Source organism: Panthera leo, chromosome B1 (assembly GCF_018350215.1).
Source record: "Panthera leo isolate Ple1 chromosome B1, P.leo_Ple1_pat1.1, whole genome shotgun sequence".
Lineage (NCBI taxonomy): Eukaryota > Metazoa > Chordata > Mammalia > Carnivora > Felidae > Panthera > Panthera leo.
The window spans coordinates 145,493,080-145,510,341 of NC_056682.1; the positions used below are offsets into that span (position 1 = coordinate 145,493,080).

The window sequence follows — 17,262 nt, forward strand, 5'->3', positions numbered from 1 at the left end:
GTACCTCCAGTTAGGATTAAGAAATTAGCAGTTCTGCCAAAAGGGCCAGATCAGGGAGGGTGAGCTAAGCTGGGGAGACCAGACAGTGTGGAGGTGGTAAAGATTAACTGGTTTCCAGAGAATGGGTCTCGGACACATGAGCGGATGGCCAGTGGGCAAAGAACTACCTCTGTGAACAGCAATGAAATCATCTGGCTTCTTGCTCCTTTTCAAATAGTGTACATAGTGGCAAATTCAAAATTATCTGCTACTCAATCACTTTTGCTTTGGAAAAGTCACGTTCATTTTAACTGTTATTTCTAAGCAGAAAATATAATTTTGTAGTAGGAGACTTACACACAACCCCAGATTGTGCAACCTGTGACATTTAGTTTTATAAGACAGATAACCCTTGAATGACTTTGATAAAATAGACCATGGTAGCACCCATATTGGATTGTTTGTATTGAAGTGATATAGACTTTCGTTTGTGTTTATGGACAGAAGCATACAAGAACAATACCTGTGTTTGTTGGTCTTCACCTCTGAACTTAAATTACAGGGAAGTGACCTTTATGAAATTTTATTTAAAGGGCACTTTTGTTAATGTTGCTGTTAGTTTTATATTAATGTTGGTAATTTCAAGAAGGGAACAAACTTAGAAGTTGCAACTAGCAACGTATTTTCATTGATGACATTTTATATTTTCATTACATTAATATACATTTAAATGGTTTGCAGTTGATCCCAGCTTAATATCATCATTGTTTTGATGGATTCTTATTTCAAACTGCAGATTTGAGATTCTCCAATGTACTTATAATTGGATATTTGCTAGAATTCTAAAGCCAACCAAACTGAGCTTTACTATGTTATTGTCCTCTGGGTCTTAATTGTGTTAGTGTTTATAGCTAAAAGCTTATAAAATATTCTAACCTATTTAGAATATAACTTTATGCCAAATATATATATGGTTGGAACTTCTTAAACCAAATTATTTGATTTAACATTTTGTAATGTTGTATGTTTAAACAAACAGTAACCCCAACTGAGATAAATCTACTTAACTGTACTTGAGATTAATATGAGATTAATTTATCTAACCACATAACTAGATTAAGTCTTCCTAGTTAAACTCTATTTTAGTGTACATATGTTCCTCTACTATCTCCAATATGAATAACATTTTAAGATATACTATTAAATGTATTGGTCCATCGAGAGAGAGAGAAATAACCAGCAATGACTAAGAAAAAATGAACTTTCCCAATTATATGGAAGATAGTGTAACACATATATAATATTTTTTAGCATGTAATTCAAAGTTTCATATTTGATACTTGTTTTCACTTTTCCTAAAATAAGAAGCACCCTATACTTTTCACTGAAATGGAAATCTAGTCCTAATAGTCAATTTACCTGTACAGATTCATTGAAGGTAGGGAATTTAGGATTTATAGAGATACAGGAGATTCCTATAAAAGTTTAGATTTGGGGGATGCCTGGGTGGTTCATTCGGTTAAGCGTCTGACTCTTGGTTTCGATGTAGGTCATGATTTCATGATTCATGGGATCGAGCCCCATGTTGGGCTCCATGCTGACTGTGTGGAGCTTGCTTGGGATTCTTTCTCTCTCTCTGCCCCTCCTCAGCTTGCTCTCTCTCTCTCTTCCTCTCTCTCTCTTTCTCAAAAAAAATAAACATTAAAAAACATTAAAAATAAATAAATAAGATAAATGTTTACATTTTTATCTTGCCATTTGCAATGACATGGATGGAACTAGAGGGTATAATGCTAAATAAAATAAGTCCATCAGAGAAAGACAAATACCATGTGATTTCAGTCATATGTGGAATTTAAGAAACAAAACAAATGAGCAAAGGAAAAAAAATAGAGGGAGAAACCAAGAAACAGACTCTTAACTACAGAGGGCAAACTGCTGGTGACCGGAGGGGTGGGGGGTGGTGGGATGGGGGAATCGGTGGTAGGGATGAAGGAGAGCACTTGTCATGATGAGCCCTGGGTGATGTATAGAAGTGGTGAATCACTATATTGTACACCGGAAACTAATATTACACTGTATGTTAGCTAACTGGAATTATGATTTTTTTAAAGTTTAGATTAAAAAAAAATTTTTTTCAAATATAGGTCAATCAAAGATACAACCTCTGAGAAAGAACTTCTGAATATTCTCTCTTTGCCCTAAGGTCTAGTGTTAGAGAAGGTTGGGTTTTGTTGCAGAAATTCATCTGTGTCTTTCAAAGCTATCAGATACGGTGATTATATCACTTCATAACATCATTTCAAATTGCAGACTAATGTCACTGCTTTCAGTAGTGGAACGTGACGATGTCTCCCTTTTAAGTGATGACAGTGTAATCTTAATCACCTAAAGGACCACTTCCCCGTCACCATCCCAGAGCCCAGTAAACGGGGTTCAAGAGTAGAAAGTGCTCACTCTGCAGCCAACATACAAATAAGAACAAGAACAATGATTCACCGTCCCTGTGAAGTCAAGCTTAGAATTTCCTCTTGGAAACTAGATGAAGCAGAGAATCCTTGAATGGTACCACAGCAGCAGTTCCAGAACATGCCTTTGGCAGACTGAGCAGCTGCCTTCCAGACTGAGTGGTGGCAAGATGCCTTGAGTCCTGAAGTGGCTGAAAACCCATGTGCTTCTGTTACAGTTCCTGTGCCTTGAGGGAGCTCTGGGGACAGTCAAGCCAGTGCATTAATGTCCTGTCAATATGGAATAGAATATTAAAGGTTGGCATTTCAAATGAGATTCCACTGGGACTGACAGGAATGGTATATTCACATAGAAGCCTGGGTGTTTTTTATCCATACCCTGTTGAGTCCCGTCTTATATTCAAGCATTATGATACATTGTTATGCATTTCAAAACAAGCATTTCTTAACTGTAATAAATATCACTTAATAAAGTGATAGTTTTTATATGCCAGCTTCTCACTTTTGCCATCTTTGCAAATGAGGCAAATTCTTTAGAAAGATAGAGCCGGATATTTCCCAGAAACCACACTTCTCTGGACTCTTGTACTGTTTTACTAAGAACTGGATAATGGATAGAATTATAGATTTTTTTTCTCATTTCCTTGAAGTCATATAATTGTATATAGATCTGTTCTTCTGAACTTTAAGGTTCCTGGTCAGAGTTTAGAGAAAAAACTTTATTTTGGAACTGAATACATATTTGTAACTTTCCATTGCTTTTTCCGGCCAAAACAATGATTAAAAAAAAAAAAAAACCTTCATGTTTACTGCCCTGAATATAATCTTACTTCATAATTTAAATACACATTTGCTATTCCAATGTGTTACTTTCCATTCTTTTTTTTTTTCTTAGTAACTTTTATGGTGTGTGTTATGTAAGATATGTTCCTTGTATATGATTTAGAAAGAACATATGAATCAAAAAGAAAATAATTATCATTCATGATTTCATAGCTTATATAGCTTTATAGTTAATATTTTAATATGTCTCCCTATATATTGCATATATTCATTCTTTTATATATGTTTTTACCTACATACTTGCATATATACACTCACTCTAGAAGGTACAAAAACGAAATAATCCATAATCTTGTTCTAAAGGAATAGTCAAATTAACTAAAGTAAAATTTAGTTAGAGAAAGCAGTAAGTAATTAGAAAGCTGCAGATATTTTGCTGTGTAATTTCAGAGGCAGGAAAAATATCCTTTGGCTGGGGAATGTTGGGAAGTTAGCACCTATATTCTTTTAGTTCATTGTAAAATTCTGACTGTTCGGCACCTCATGCACCAGTGATCCCAGGAATAAGGGGCTACGGACACAGATGTAGGCTACGCTTCCTGTGCCTAGCACAGGGGCAAGCCCAGAGAGGGAACTCCTGAAACATTTGTTTACTATACAAAGGAGTGAATCAAATTTTCCACTTGTTAAACAAGTGGCCATTTAATCCATGATAGGCCACAGGAAGGTACTTTAAGTGACTGGCCCATTTGAGTTCATTGGGGCTGGGATTCACCTCCCATCCTCTGGCCTCCTTCTGGTACCTGGCCAATCCAGGCAAGCACATGTCTTGGCGGGGTACAGGCAGGATACAGGCAGGATACAGAGCAGGTGGAGGCAAAGCACAGGTGCTCTCTGATGCTCCCAGGTCTCACTGTGGCCTGTGAGCTGGTGCTGTCTGCTCCTGCCTTCTCAGGCTCCTGATCTTGTCTGCTTGCTTAGACCTTGCTTGTCTGCTTTGCTTTGCTTTCTCAGTCTCTGCCCTTCCCTGTCGAGCCACCTAGGCCCATCTGAGCTTAGACCCATCTAGTATTTCCAGGACTGTTTATTTCTCCAGGACTTGATTACTGACCTAATTTCCTGTCTTGTGAGCTCCATCCTATCTGGACAAAATGAAAAAATAAGTAACCAAACTTATTCAATAATAATCTTATTTCATACGCAAAGTCAATAAACTCTGGCCCGAGGACCAGATAGCTTGTGTGATTCACTCTCCCAGTAAAGTACATAGATTTGTAACAACTACCTTCCTCCTCAAGGCATAGTTTATTATGCCCTACCAAGCAAATTGTGAATGTCCAACATGAGACCTCTAAGCTTCTAGAATTATCATTTTTCCTTTTTTCATAAATCCTCATCTCTGCTAATCATGACCTCTCTTATCTTGCTCTTAAGGTTTTTGAGGTAACTAGCTCAGATCCTTAAATCTACCCAGTCTCTATAATTTAGGAGATATTCACAAATGTCCTACCAGGTTTTAAATTACTATGAGTCATAATTAATGGGATTGGAGAGGGGAAACTGTTTGAATTCACAGATCTATTTCTCACCTTGGCAATTAATAATAAAATGAGACTTTTACCTTTCGGGTATTTAGACTGTTTGAATATTTTGTTGAGCCAATTTTTAGATTCAGATATGGCCAATATGATTCCTATTTAATTAGCATATATTGCCAATGAACAAAAAATTTTATCCTGTTTTTTTCCCCCATAAATTCCATTTAATTGTCTTCCTTCCTAAGGTCAGAGAATAATGTAAGTGCTTTTGAAATCCTTTAATCACACCTGAAATCTTCTGATTGGCTTTAGCATAGCTCACCAGTTTGACAATATAATTCCACAGCAATTGTTTGGTATCTTTAATGACACCTTAGCTATTTTTGTATAAATACAAATAGGAAGCCAACCAGGAAGTTCCTGCAGTGATTTTCAGCCCATCACTGTCAATGTCACTTTGTGATTGTAAGAAACTTCCACTGGTGATTCTTCAGTTCAATATATACCCAACTTCTAATCTCAGCAAAGCTATCATGTTAACTATGAGGTCAAGAAAGATTTACAAATACCAATTAATCAGGCCATATCTGCAATTCTACATTTAGTCAGTCACTCAGCAAATATGAATTGAATTCCTTGCATGTTCCAGGCAAAATTCTAAGAGCTGGGTGTATACAGATAAATACAAAAAGCCCTGATCCAAAGAAGTTCATGTTGTGGTTGGGGAAGACAGATAAGTAAATAAATAAGATCCTTTCAATTACTGTTACATACCTAAATGGAAATCATGTGGTAGTGGCTGACTGAGAATTGCTTAGGGAAAGCCTCTGAATGAAGAGATAAACTTGGCCCACGATCAGCATGATGGAAAACAGATGTGGAAGTCTAAGAGCAGGGTGTTCTAAGTAGGAGGAGTAGCAAGTATAAATCCCCAAGACGGGAATGAGCTTAGGGAGTGATGGAAAATCAGCAAAAAGGCCAATGTAGACAAAAGGTAATCAATGAGGAAAGTAATGAAGGGAATGAACACTGAAGAGATTGATGGGATGCTGTGGGTAATCGTAAGGAAGCTATATTTTATTCTATCTCATTCTTGGAAGTCATTGCAAGTTTTTAATCATCAGATGATGAGATTTATTTCAGTCTTTAAAAGGAATAAATAAAATAAAAATAAATAAGAAATAAATACAATAAATAAAATTATCATCCTAGCTTCTGTGTGGAGAATGGAAGACTAGTCACTGGTGGATGCTGGGAAACTAGCCATGAGGCTGATGCAGAAATTCAGGAGTTAAGGTGGTGATGATGATGATGGCTTGACTCAGGGTGGTAGCATTGGAAATAGAAGCTTTTGAGTTCAGGTGATAGATATGTTGGAGGTACAATTAGTAGGATTTACTTTTGAATTAGAATCTCGTTCTAATGAAAGAGGAAAAGATAAAACTGAGTCTTAGTTATGGTGCCAAATTGGGTAGATGGGAAAGAATTGTCAGGGAGGGAATTCTGGAGACTGAAGAAAGTCCATGGTCCTGTCTGGGCCATTTGTATGGAGATATCTTCTAGACTTCCAAGCACAGATTAAGTAGGTAGTGACATGGGTCTGGAGCTCAGAAGGGAAGTTGGGTTAGAGATGGATTCGATTATCTGGAAGAAAGTGTAGACAGAGAAGAGGACACAGGAGAGGATAGGTTAGTAGAACTAACCAGCATTCTGTGATTGTGCAGAGGAGTCTGGACAGGAGACTAAAACATGGAGTCCCATGAAATAGCAAAGAAACAAGGCAAGGTTGTTGTGGTTGCTGCTTTGTCTCAAAAGCCTCAAGAAAAAAAAAGGGGGGGGGGGAGTTCAAAAGCAGGAAACAATCAACCTTGTCAAATGCTGCTCAGAGAGAAAATGAACCACTTGTCAAGATATAGGCCATTGGAACATGGGAGGAGAGGTGCAGGGAGGGGTAAATTAAAAGAATAAATGGTAAATAATAGATATCCAGGAGAAGACAGTGTTTGGACGATGAGGTTACCACTAGGGGATTCTCAGTAGGGAGCAACAATAACCTTTTTTGTGGGTGATTCAAATGATAGCACCTAGAGGCAAAACTCAGGTTTTAGAAGCAAGAGCAAGGGCTATATAACGAAACAGCCCAGACCAAATCCTATGAATGAGTAACTGGGATCTGTTGGGCTCCTGGAACGTGCTGTATCTTTCTCGCAAGGCAGCCTAAAATACCCATGTAACTTCTGACTTACAGAGTTGATTTGCTTGATGGCTAAGCTTCTGTCCCTTCCATCACAAGTCCTCCAAGAGACCCCCTTCCAATGATGAGCTGTCAAAGAAGATGACATCCCCAACTAGAGGAACACTGTTCTTTCAGCAAGAAGATAGGAGTAGAAAAGGTATAAATCAAGAGCAATGATACAAGGTGAAAAGCAGAAAATGGCATCAGAGCAGTGCAGATAAGAGACTATGGAGAGACTTGATAAGTCCCACTTGAGCAGAGACTAGGAAGAAGCAAAAATCTGAACATCAACCTGTGGTGATGAGGGCCCTCTCGTGTGAGGGAACTAACTGGTGACAAGAGACTCAATGGCTTGAGAGCCATTGGACCAGTAGGCCTGGTATTTGAGAAAAATCTTCAATTTTAAGTTTAGAAGAGTAGATGGTTTGGTGGAATTGCAGAAAACCTGAATGTCAGGTTAGGAGACCTGGACTATATTTGCTAAGAATGAAATCCCAGGAAAGTTTGTGAACAAGAAGATGATGTGATGGTCCAGATAGTAATAACATAAAGGGGAATTAGTCAGGCGTTCAGCTTAGAGACTATTACAATGTTCCCAGTGAGATGTGCTCACAGCTTTCAAATAGATTATATATTTTCAAATAATGTGCTATAATGCATCAGGGAATTTGTGAACATAGCTTTCCTTTTTTTTTTTTTTTCTTCTTTTCTTTTCTTTTCTTTTTTTCTTTTTTCTTTGTTTTGGGCAGTGGGTGGGAGGATTGCTATTATCCTGGAGAAAGATGATATGAATACCTTCCAAACACCTTACTCCAACCAAATTAAGCTAATTTGGAAGTAAAAGGAGGAAGTCCCTAGCCCTCTTTTTTTTTTTTTTTTTTTTTTTTTTAATAAAAATTGAACTTTTCTCTCTAGCCTAGCCTTTTATCCTGGCTATATCCCCTATGATTCTATAGGCTTGAAGCAATAGTAATTAAATATGTAATTTCTGCAAAATGGAATGACTGGAAAACATTATATTTAAAATCTCTGGTCACACCCGAATGCCATTTAGATGAAGACATAAAGGAGGATGTTATTCACATCTGACCACGGTTTCCAAAGCCTGAAGGAAACTTGAAGGATGTTACATCACACTTAATCAACACTTGCGAGTCAGAGCTTGATTTTAGATGCCTGGAAACTTAAAATTGTGTTTGCAGGACTGGGGCACAGTTCAGTCAATTTGGGTTGAGTGGCTGTAATAGAAGAAATGTATTCCCTTGCGCAGAACCATATAGGAGAGAACTCATTCTAGAAATACTCCAAAAACAGACTTACCAAACTGGCCAATCCTTCCTTGCCTTGGACCACTGATTCTGTAGTTTTTTAGTTTACTTGGTACATTTTCCTCTTTTCTGCACATCTCCAAACATTGATCCAGGATTTCTTTTCTACTTTACCTATCTTGTCTTCCCATGTTGCCAAAATAATTTCAATGATTGTAAAATGCTTTTGGTAGGGCAGGGGGATTGTAGAAGCCTTTGGGACTTTAGTATCTTCTTAAAGAGAATAACACTGAGCTGTCAAGTAAGCAGAACTTTAAAACTGACTGAAAATTTTTTTCCACAAGTTTCTGGAAATTTCCTTGAAAATGTAATAAGAGCAAGACATCTAAATTTTTTTTCATAAATTTCTGGAAATTTTACTAGAAACTGTAAAACCAGCAAGGCTTCAGAAACTATTATTCCAGACAAAGTTCCTCATGTAGCTTCTTCTTTTTTTTTTCTTTTTTATACTTCTCAATAAAAGTAAGATCTGAACCAAAAAAACAGCAGTTTCAAACACCCCAAGCACACTTGTGCATTTATAGAGCGAGCAGGAACATAACTTTTGAATCACTAAAACCTGGTAGTACCAGAACTGTGGATAAATCGAAAAATGAAAAAAATCCTTAGAGTGCGTTCCAAATCAAATACTAAAAATTCAGAAGTAGAATTCCTGACAGGAGTTATGCCAAATTTAACCATACCGGATACATTCATTACCAGGAGCATAGCTAATACAGCCATCAACTGTAAAGTGATCATCAGCACAATTTTGACCCGGGGTTTCACTTACAAATTTGCAAATCATTTGCATTTAACACGGGCCAACATTGCGGTTTGTATTGTGCTTTCTTAGAAATATCTTTCTATCCTGTTGGCCTTTCTCTCTCCCTATCTCTCCATTCCATAGTTGTCAGTCTCTCAAGTTGATTACCAAGGGGAAGACTGGAAGTGAAGTTATATACTTCTGGCCCATCTAGTATTTCTTCATATGCCCTCTTTATCATCTTTATTCAGAGATTGTTAAAATTAAATTATATGTTCCTCTTCCTTTACTATTTTCCCTAAGAACATGAAGAATATAATTTTCAATTTCAAATGAGAACTATATCATGAGAGATAAAATGAATTTTTCTCAGAAGCACATATGGATAACAAAAACAGGAAAACACCTAAACATCTTAAAACTTATAAAGGTCAAGTGGGGGCAAGAGCAGAGAAAACAAGACATTATTACTTGCTGTCAAGCAAGTCACTTTGTGAAAAGTCATGAAAAGGTGGTTTACAGGATGCCATTTAGAAACTCACTCAAAATGTGTTATAGTTAAAACGCTGAACTGAACCTACTTTCTAACAATTGAAATTTTGGAGGGCATCTCACTTATCCTCAATAGTAATTCTCTTAGAAAAAAAAATATATCTTTGAAAAGAATCTTGGAATGGGCCAACTAATAGAAAATCAAAGATTGGAATTTGTATAACCTTTCCAAAATGCAAAAACAATGTTGGTGAAAAGAAAAAAAAATTAGAGGCCTTCAAGATTCAGACTTTGTTTCAAATTATGTGTCCCACTACTTACCAAGTGTTGGAAATAGAGGTAATAACATCCACACCCTGCTGGGACGGTCTGAGGATTGAGTAAGATAACATCTGGAAAGTGGCTCACAGACAGAGTATAAGATCTGTGGCACGTGGTAAAAAAAAAAAAAAAAAAAAAAAAAAAATCTTTCTCTTTCCTTCCCTTCCCAACCCTCATGCCCGTAGAAGAAACACTACTTAAAAACTTGTCCCAAATACTTTTACTCACCGGGGACAAAGCAAAACATTTCAATTTAAGTCAGAAACTAATTTATGAATGCATCACAGGAGTATACCATTAATGTTATCCTCACGTCTTAGGGTATCCTCAGATGATCTCAAAAAAGGAGAAAAGTTGAATATGATGGCTCACCAGTGCTCTTCCTGGATCTTCATCAATGAGAGGACATTCATTACCAGGTAATTATATGCCTGTATGTGTTATCCTACTCAGCAATCATTGGTGGATTAAGCCCCAGGACTTTGTCATTCTAAGTATGATGAATGAACCACAAAATCAATATGAATCAACAGTGCAGTCAGTGAGTACTAGTCCTAAAGACTGCTAACCCATAACCTCTCATGGAACAATCACTCATATTTTATAAATAGTGGTCTAATTTCACTATAGTTGGCAGAATTCTCAGGAGCAGCCTTAACTAACGGATCTAAGTCTCCTCATAAATTGGATATCCAAAGAATTGGTCCAGGGGCTCAAAACAGGCCTTCCCATCCTCTTCTCTCCCTCCCTTACTCCTTAGGACACACTTCATTTTCACTGTGTCCCTCTTGATGTTAGGTTATGCAATATATAGAACATCCACAGCGGTTTTCTTATACACAGCAAATAGCATCTTATATTGGTTTGGGAATAACTGAGCAGGAATTTGAAAACTCTAAGAGTAAAGCTGAGCACTGAACTGGCTGAGTTGGAGCAAAAGCAGATGAGAAAAAAAGACGGGGAAAAACACACACACACACACACACGTGCACAATTGGCCCTGAAACATGACCCATGTCTCACTGGGAAGAGAAACAAAGCCAAACAAATGATAGGAGGTGGTGGGTATAAATTGATGCTGGATCGGGCCACAGGAAAGCAGAGAGAACAAACATGGTCAACAATGGAATTAAAGTCAGAACGGAGGATAAACATGAAATATAAGAGGTGGGAAGAAGGTGTGAAGTAAAAGACAGTGGATTCATCTATTCATTCCTCAAGTATGTATTAACTGCTTCCCAAAGACAGGTATTCTGGACCCTGAGCATTCAGCAATGGCCCGAACAAAACCTTTAGCCTTGTGGGGTGGCCTCCTCAAAGGGGGATGCAGTTGCTGTGTAAGATAAATGAGTAACAATATATATATTATTAGACACTGAAAGGTAGGAAGAATAAAATAAAGCGGGAAAGGGAATAATGAGTGCTGGAGGTGGACAGCTGGGGGTTATGATTTCATATATGATGTCCAGGGAAACCTCGGTGAGAAGGTAGCATTAGAGGAAAAGCCTGGAGGAGATGAGCAAGCCAGTTGTGTAGGTATCTGGCTGGGAGCAAAGGGGACAGCCAAGACCAAGCTCTGAGGCAGGTGCATGCCTATATGGATGGAGGAAGCCAGGCTGGGGTAAACGAAGTGGGAGGAACAGCAGAAGCGAAGGCTCCTGACATCATGGGCCAGAGCACGCAGGATCTCGTAGGCCGTTGTGGGACTTCATCTTTCCCACCGATGGGAAGCCATTGAAGGATATTGAGCATTTGGGTGACTGGATCAGTGTGGCCGAAGAGGGCATAAGAGTGGAAGCAGAGAAATTATCAAGGAGCTGAAAGTTCAGGGGAGGGATGATGGTGCCTTGGGCCAAGGTATCAGTAGTGGAGGTTAAAAAAAAAAAAAATCAGATTCTCAGATATTTTGATGGAAGAGAATGAAACCACTTTTTTTGGGGCGGGGGCGGGGGGGGAATATTTCCAAGGAAAGGTCTGCAATTCTGAAGACCCTTATTTTATGTCATATTTTAAATTGGCCAAATTGAGGACTGACAGTTTATATTTTGTAGCCCAGCGCCCCTTTCAGGCCCTGGTGTCTACATATCAGCTGGAACTCCAGTAAAATTTTATTACATTTACACAAACGCCAGACTTGAAGATAGCACTTCTCAAAATGTGGTCCACAGGCCGCCCACCTCCCAATCAGACAGTTGTTGACAATGCAGACCCCAGGCTCCCCTTGACAGTTAATCAGATAGTTCTGATGCATACTGAAGTGTAAGAACCACTGCTCAGAGGAGGAAAGGATTAAAGTTCGAGAACTTCTGACCTCCTGAAATAAACAAAATCCCAGAGCCCGGGGAAATCTGTACAAAACACTTGTCAGAAATTAATACCACCGACCACCCCCGATATCCAACATGTCACAAATCTGACAGACACCTCCATTCATTTAGTCACTGGATGAGTAATCATTCCGCTCCCACTCTGCGCTAGGCTTTGTTCCAGCGAACAAGGCAGAAATTACAAACTTATTAGGGATTTTTATTTTCCTGCACAAAAACATGTGAAAATAATGGAAACGAATAGGGAAATAGAATCCACTCAATGGAGATTTTGGCCTCAGCACATTGCATGAGAGCTACATTTGATCGATAAAATAAGAGGTTGTGACATTAATAGCATAGCAGCAATGGAGCATTTAGGTCTTACTGCTGAATGAGGATTCTTTGAGTTTAGAAACTTCCCTGGGTAAATGGCGTTGGCATAAGTCAGCTTCACGCTCCGATGACTAAGTTTCCAGTTGCCGTTTTCATTGCCTGGGGTCATCACTGGTCTGCTGCTTCACATGGTAAATATTCTAAGTGAGCAGAGTTTCGAAAAAATATATATATGGTTGCTTTCAAAGTACTTTCAGGTGCTAAGCTGAAATCAGGGCACTTGAGAGGTGAGTAAATGCCAACCAGAGTACTTGAAAAAAGTTCAAATCCGGTTTTAGAATGCAGATCAGATTTGATTCTCTGGATTCCTTCGTCTTTGTCTCCTCCTCGGGGAGCCCAATGCACACTCCTGTGGGCTGCAGCGCTACCCACAGCCCACAAGCCATGTGTGCATTCCTGTCCTTAGTAAATAATTTTAATGAGCATGATGTAATAAATTTTAGCAGAAAGTGCATTATTCCACACGGTGTCTCTTTCCAAGCATGTTGGCCGGGCACCCTTTGCTGAAACAAAGGAACCAGCCACCTGCACCTCTGAACACAAATTCAGCACAAAGAGCCAATGTTCCACAGGCTGCTTCTACCTGGCCAGTAGAGCTAGAGGGCAATGTTTGCCCAGTTTCCATGGCCAGGGTCTTCTCTAATCAAGGAAACTGGATAAAACACTGCGTGCCCCAGCGTGCCCTGCAGGTGGGTTTATAAAGAGGACACCCCTCTCCTGAAGGCCACTGGACTCTTGTCTTTTTTTAACTTTTTAATGTTTACTTATTATTTTTGAGAGAGAGAGAGAGCAAGTGGGTGAGGGGCAGAGAGAGAGGGAGACACAGAATCCGAAGCAGGCTCCAGGCTCTGAGCCGTCAACACAGAGCCCAATGCGGGGCTCAAACTCACAAACTATGAGATCATGACCTGAGCCAAGGTCAGCCACTTAACTCTTAACTCTTGTCTTTAATAAAGGATAAGAGAGCGCTCCCTGACATTTGTTTTAAGGAACCAGGATTTTAAAATAGGTCAGGGGGGCGTCTGGGTGGCTCAGTCGATTGAGCGTCCAACTTCGGCTCAGGTCATGATATCACAGTCTCTGAGTTTGAGCCCCACATGGGGCTCTGTGCTGACAGCTCAGAGCCTGAAGCCTGCTTCCGATTCTGTGTCTCCCTCTCTCTCTGCCCCTCCCCTGCTCATGCTCTCTCTCTCTCTCAAAAATAAATAAACTTTTTTTTTTAATAAAATAAGTCAGGGACAAAAAGTTCAAGACATGGTTGGGACCATCTCCTTTAAAAATGAGAAATTTTTTCTACATGGAGATCGTTTTTTAAAATTTATTTTAACATTTCCACTATGAGGTTTGATAACCTAATGAAAATAACATAAATGTTCATAATGAAAAATTGGATATACTAATGACATTAGTTACTATGTCAAAAAAAAGGTGAATAATGTCCCCCCAGATATGTGAAAAAAGTTCATTTTTTTAAAAATTTTTTTTTAACATTTATTTATTTTTGAGACAGAGAGAGGCAGAGCATGAACAGGGGAGGGGCAGAGAGAGAGGGAGACACAGAATCCAAAACAGGCTCCAGGCTCTGAGCTGTCAGCACAGAGCCCCACGCGGGCTCGAACTCACGGACTGTGAGATCATGACCTGAGCCGAAGTCGGATGCTTAACCGACCAAGCCACCCAGGCACCCCAAAAAGTTCATTTTTTAAAGCTTTCCTTATATCGGATATTTTTCAATGAGCATTGACAATCACGAAGCATATTAATGTGACTGTTATTCCCAACCCAATTTACTTATTCCACATTTACCTATTTTATCACTTTGGTCAGATCATCCATCTGTCTAAGATACACTGAAAATATTTCAATAGGCATCTGATAAAATCAAAATTCAAAGACTAGAAATATATTAACTTATGGAATTTACTTGAATTTCTGGATATGTTAAGTGGTGGCACTGGTAAAGGTTTTTTTTTTTTTTCCCCTCTAAAAATAGGTCAGGGTTTAATTTTCTATATTTTATTCCCTCAACAAATAATTATTGGGAACACACCACAAGCCAGAAGTTGTGCTAGAAACTGAGGTATGGAATTTTGAGCAAAAAAAGACAAGAGCTGCTTGGAGCTACAGATCTCCGATTTGAGCCTTCACTAGAATGACCTGGAGGGCTTGCTACACTAAAGATTGAGGACCCACTCCCAGCTTGTGACTCAGTGGGTCTGGGTTGGCGTGAGCATTCCCATGTCGAAGTTCCCGGGTGGTGCCCATGTTACTGGTCTGGGAATCACACTTTGAGAACTTCAGGTCTAAAGGCCTGATCGATAACAAACTGACGCAGATGTTCAGAAGGAAAGGGATCCTTTAGAGAATAAGGAACTAGCCTAAACAGTGGCGGGGGTGGTGGGGTGGGGCTCCCGATATCTGACCAAGGAGGAAGCTAACGAGTTTAAGGAAGTGAGCAGGAGAGCATTCCTGACATAGGGAGTCTGCCTGAAGTCCTCATGGCCAGAGAGAGGTCAGGGTTCCAGCAAGTGAAGGGGACCCAGTGTGGGTGAGGTACAAGACACAGGGAAATGCATCTCTTCAAAGTAGGCTAAAGAGACGTAGCAGGACCTCCCCTGCTGTGATAAAGATTTGTAGTTTTTATCCCAAGAGCAATGGGAAGACGTTTAAAGATGTTAAGCACAGCAAATGCTATGTCATGTTCTCTATGCTCTGTATAGAGTGTGGAGTATATGGAGGACACCCAGAGGAAAAACAAGGAGGTCCCTTAATATAAATTTTTATTTAATTTTTTAAAATGTTTTCTTTATTTTTGAGAGAGAGAGAGACAGACAGACAGACAGACACAGAGTGTGAGCAGGTGAGGGGCAGACAGAGAAGGAGACACAGAATCTGAAACAGGCTCCAGGCTCTGAGCTGTCAGCACAGAGACCAATGCGGGGCTCGAACTCATGAACCACGAGATCATGACCTGGGCCAAAGCCGGACGCTTAACCGACTGAGCCACCCAGGTGCCCCTGTATTGTTTTAAACGTAAGGAGAATCAGTGGTCAAAGTCATGGCAGCGTCATAGAAGAACGAGGTAAGAGCCTGTGTGTCAGGAGAGCTCCTGTCTTCAGCTCATGCTCATGTGCTTGGCCCCGAGGATCACTGGCCACCTGCTGTGTTTCAGGCACTCTGTTAACAATCCTAATGGTCCAAGAGGCTGTTAATGAATTAACAGAGTAGATAGATCATTTCCTCATCCCTAGGGAACAAGGGGCATCAGACTGTGGAGCCAAGGTCGTCATCCTCAACAAGCACACAAGCCTCCAGCTGTTCATACATGAAGGGTGTTATTTTACAGCCAGCCTGTGTGTGCTCCAGTAATGACCAGAGTTGTGTGGCACACTTGTGTTTACTTTTCAACTGGCTTACAAAAATGTATAAGACTTGGATTAGAAAAAAAAAAAAAAAAAAAAAAACGAAATGAAAGTTTAACTCATGGGAGAGTAAGACCCCAATATAAGCTACATACCAACCCAGCTGTGCCATTCCCTCATCTCTATACCCAGCCCCACAGCAAATCTAATTGGCTCCACCTCCAGAATCCAAACAATTCTCACCACCTAGTCCAAGCCACCATTATTTCTTGCCTGGACAACTGCAGCAGCTTCCTGCTTCCATTCCCTGTCCCTAGAGATCTGGCCTGGAGGACCTTTAGAACCTCATCTGAAACCACTCTTCCCTTCTTTCTCTCCTTCAAACATGCCAAGCTTAGTCTTGTATACAGGGCATTGCATCTCTTGCTTGGGACAGTCTCCTTGACTCTTCACATGGTTGGCTCTTTCCCATTATTGAGATTTCAGCTTAATATGGCGGGCCTCCTGATCACCCTTGCTGACACTTCCTCCACTATGCACTCCGTCACATGACCCTGTTTTATTGTTCTCAGAGCATTTATCCCTATGTAAAATTAGTGTATTTCTTTAAAAAAAATTTTTTTTAACATTTATTTATTTTTTTGAGACAGAGAGAGACAGAGCATGAGTGGGGGAGGGTCAGAGAGAGAGAGGGAGACACAGAATCCGAAACAGGCTCCAGGCTCTGAGCTGTCGGCACAGAGCGCGAAGCAGGGCTCAAACTCACAGACCGTGAGATCACAACCTGAGCCAGAGTTGGACGCTCAACCAACTAAGCCACCCAGACGCCCCCAAAATTAGTGTATTTTGCTCTTTTGTTTTCCTCTGTCTTCCTCCCCCTCAGAATGTAAGTCCCATCAGTGCAGGGGGTCTCATTCACTGTATACTTTGCCGTATCGCTAGCATCTATTACATCATCTATTATATAGTAATCCCTCAAATTCTTGCTGATGATGCATTCCTATGGGAACTAAACTTCAAAGAACTAAATTAGGAGCTCAGTGTTTTGACATGTGCTACCCTTAAATACTGTTTCATATCTAAGGGCAAACTGATTACATCAGCGCTCCTCTTGAGTTTAATATATATGCAGATTTCCTGGGTATCTTGGTTAAAATACAGATTTTAATTTCTAACAAGATGCCTCCTATGTGTTCAGATGATATGAGAGGAGCCACTCTTAAATCCTGTGACAGGCATATTAATGGCCTCCCAGAGATGGCTACATTCTACTCCCCTGAACCTGTGAATATTTTACAGTTGCATGGC

At 39.7% G+C, this 17,262-nt stretch overlaps 1 protein-coding gene across 1 annotated transcript in view; it reads left to right on the plus strand.

Annotated features, from left to right (window-relative positions):
* Positions 1 to 17,262, plus strand: part of RASSF6 (Ras association domain family member 6) — a 48,689-nt gene that overhangs the window by 950 nt on the left and 30,477 nt on the right. Inside the window, exon 2 of the mRNA XM_042934007.1 lies at positions 10,211 to 10,309. Within this exon, the coding sequence (XP_042789941.1) occupies positions 10,211 to 10,309 (99 nt within the window). The remainder of the gene's footprint in view (positions 1 to 10,210; positions 10,310 to 17,262) is intronic.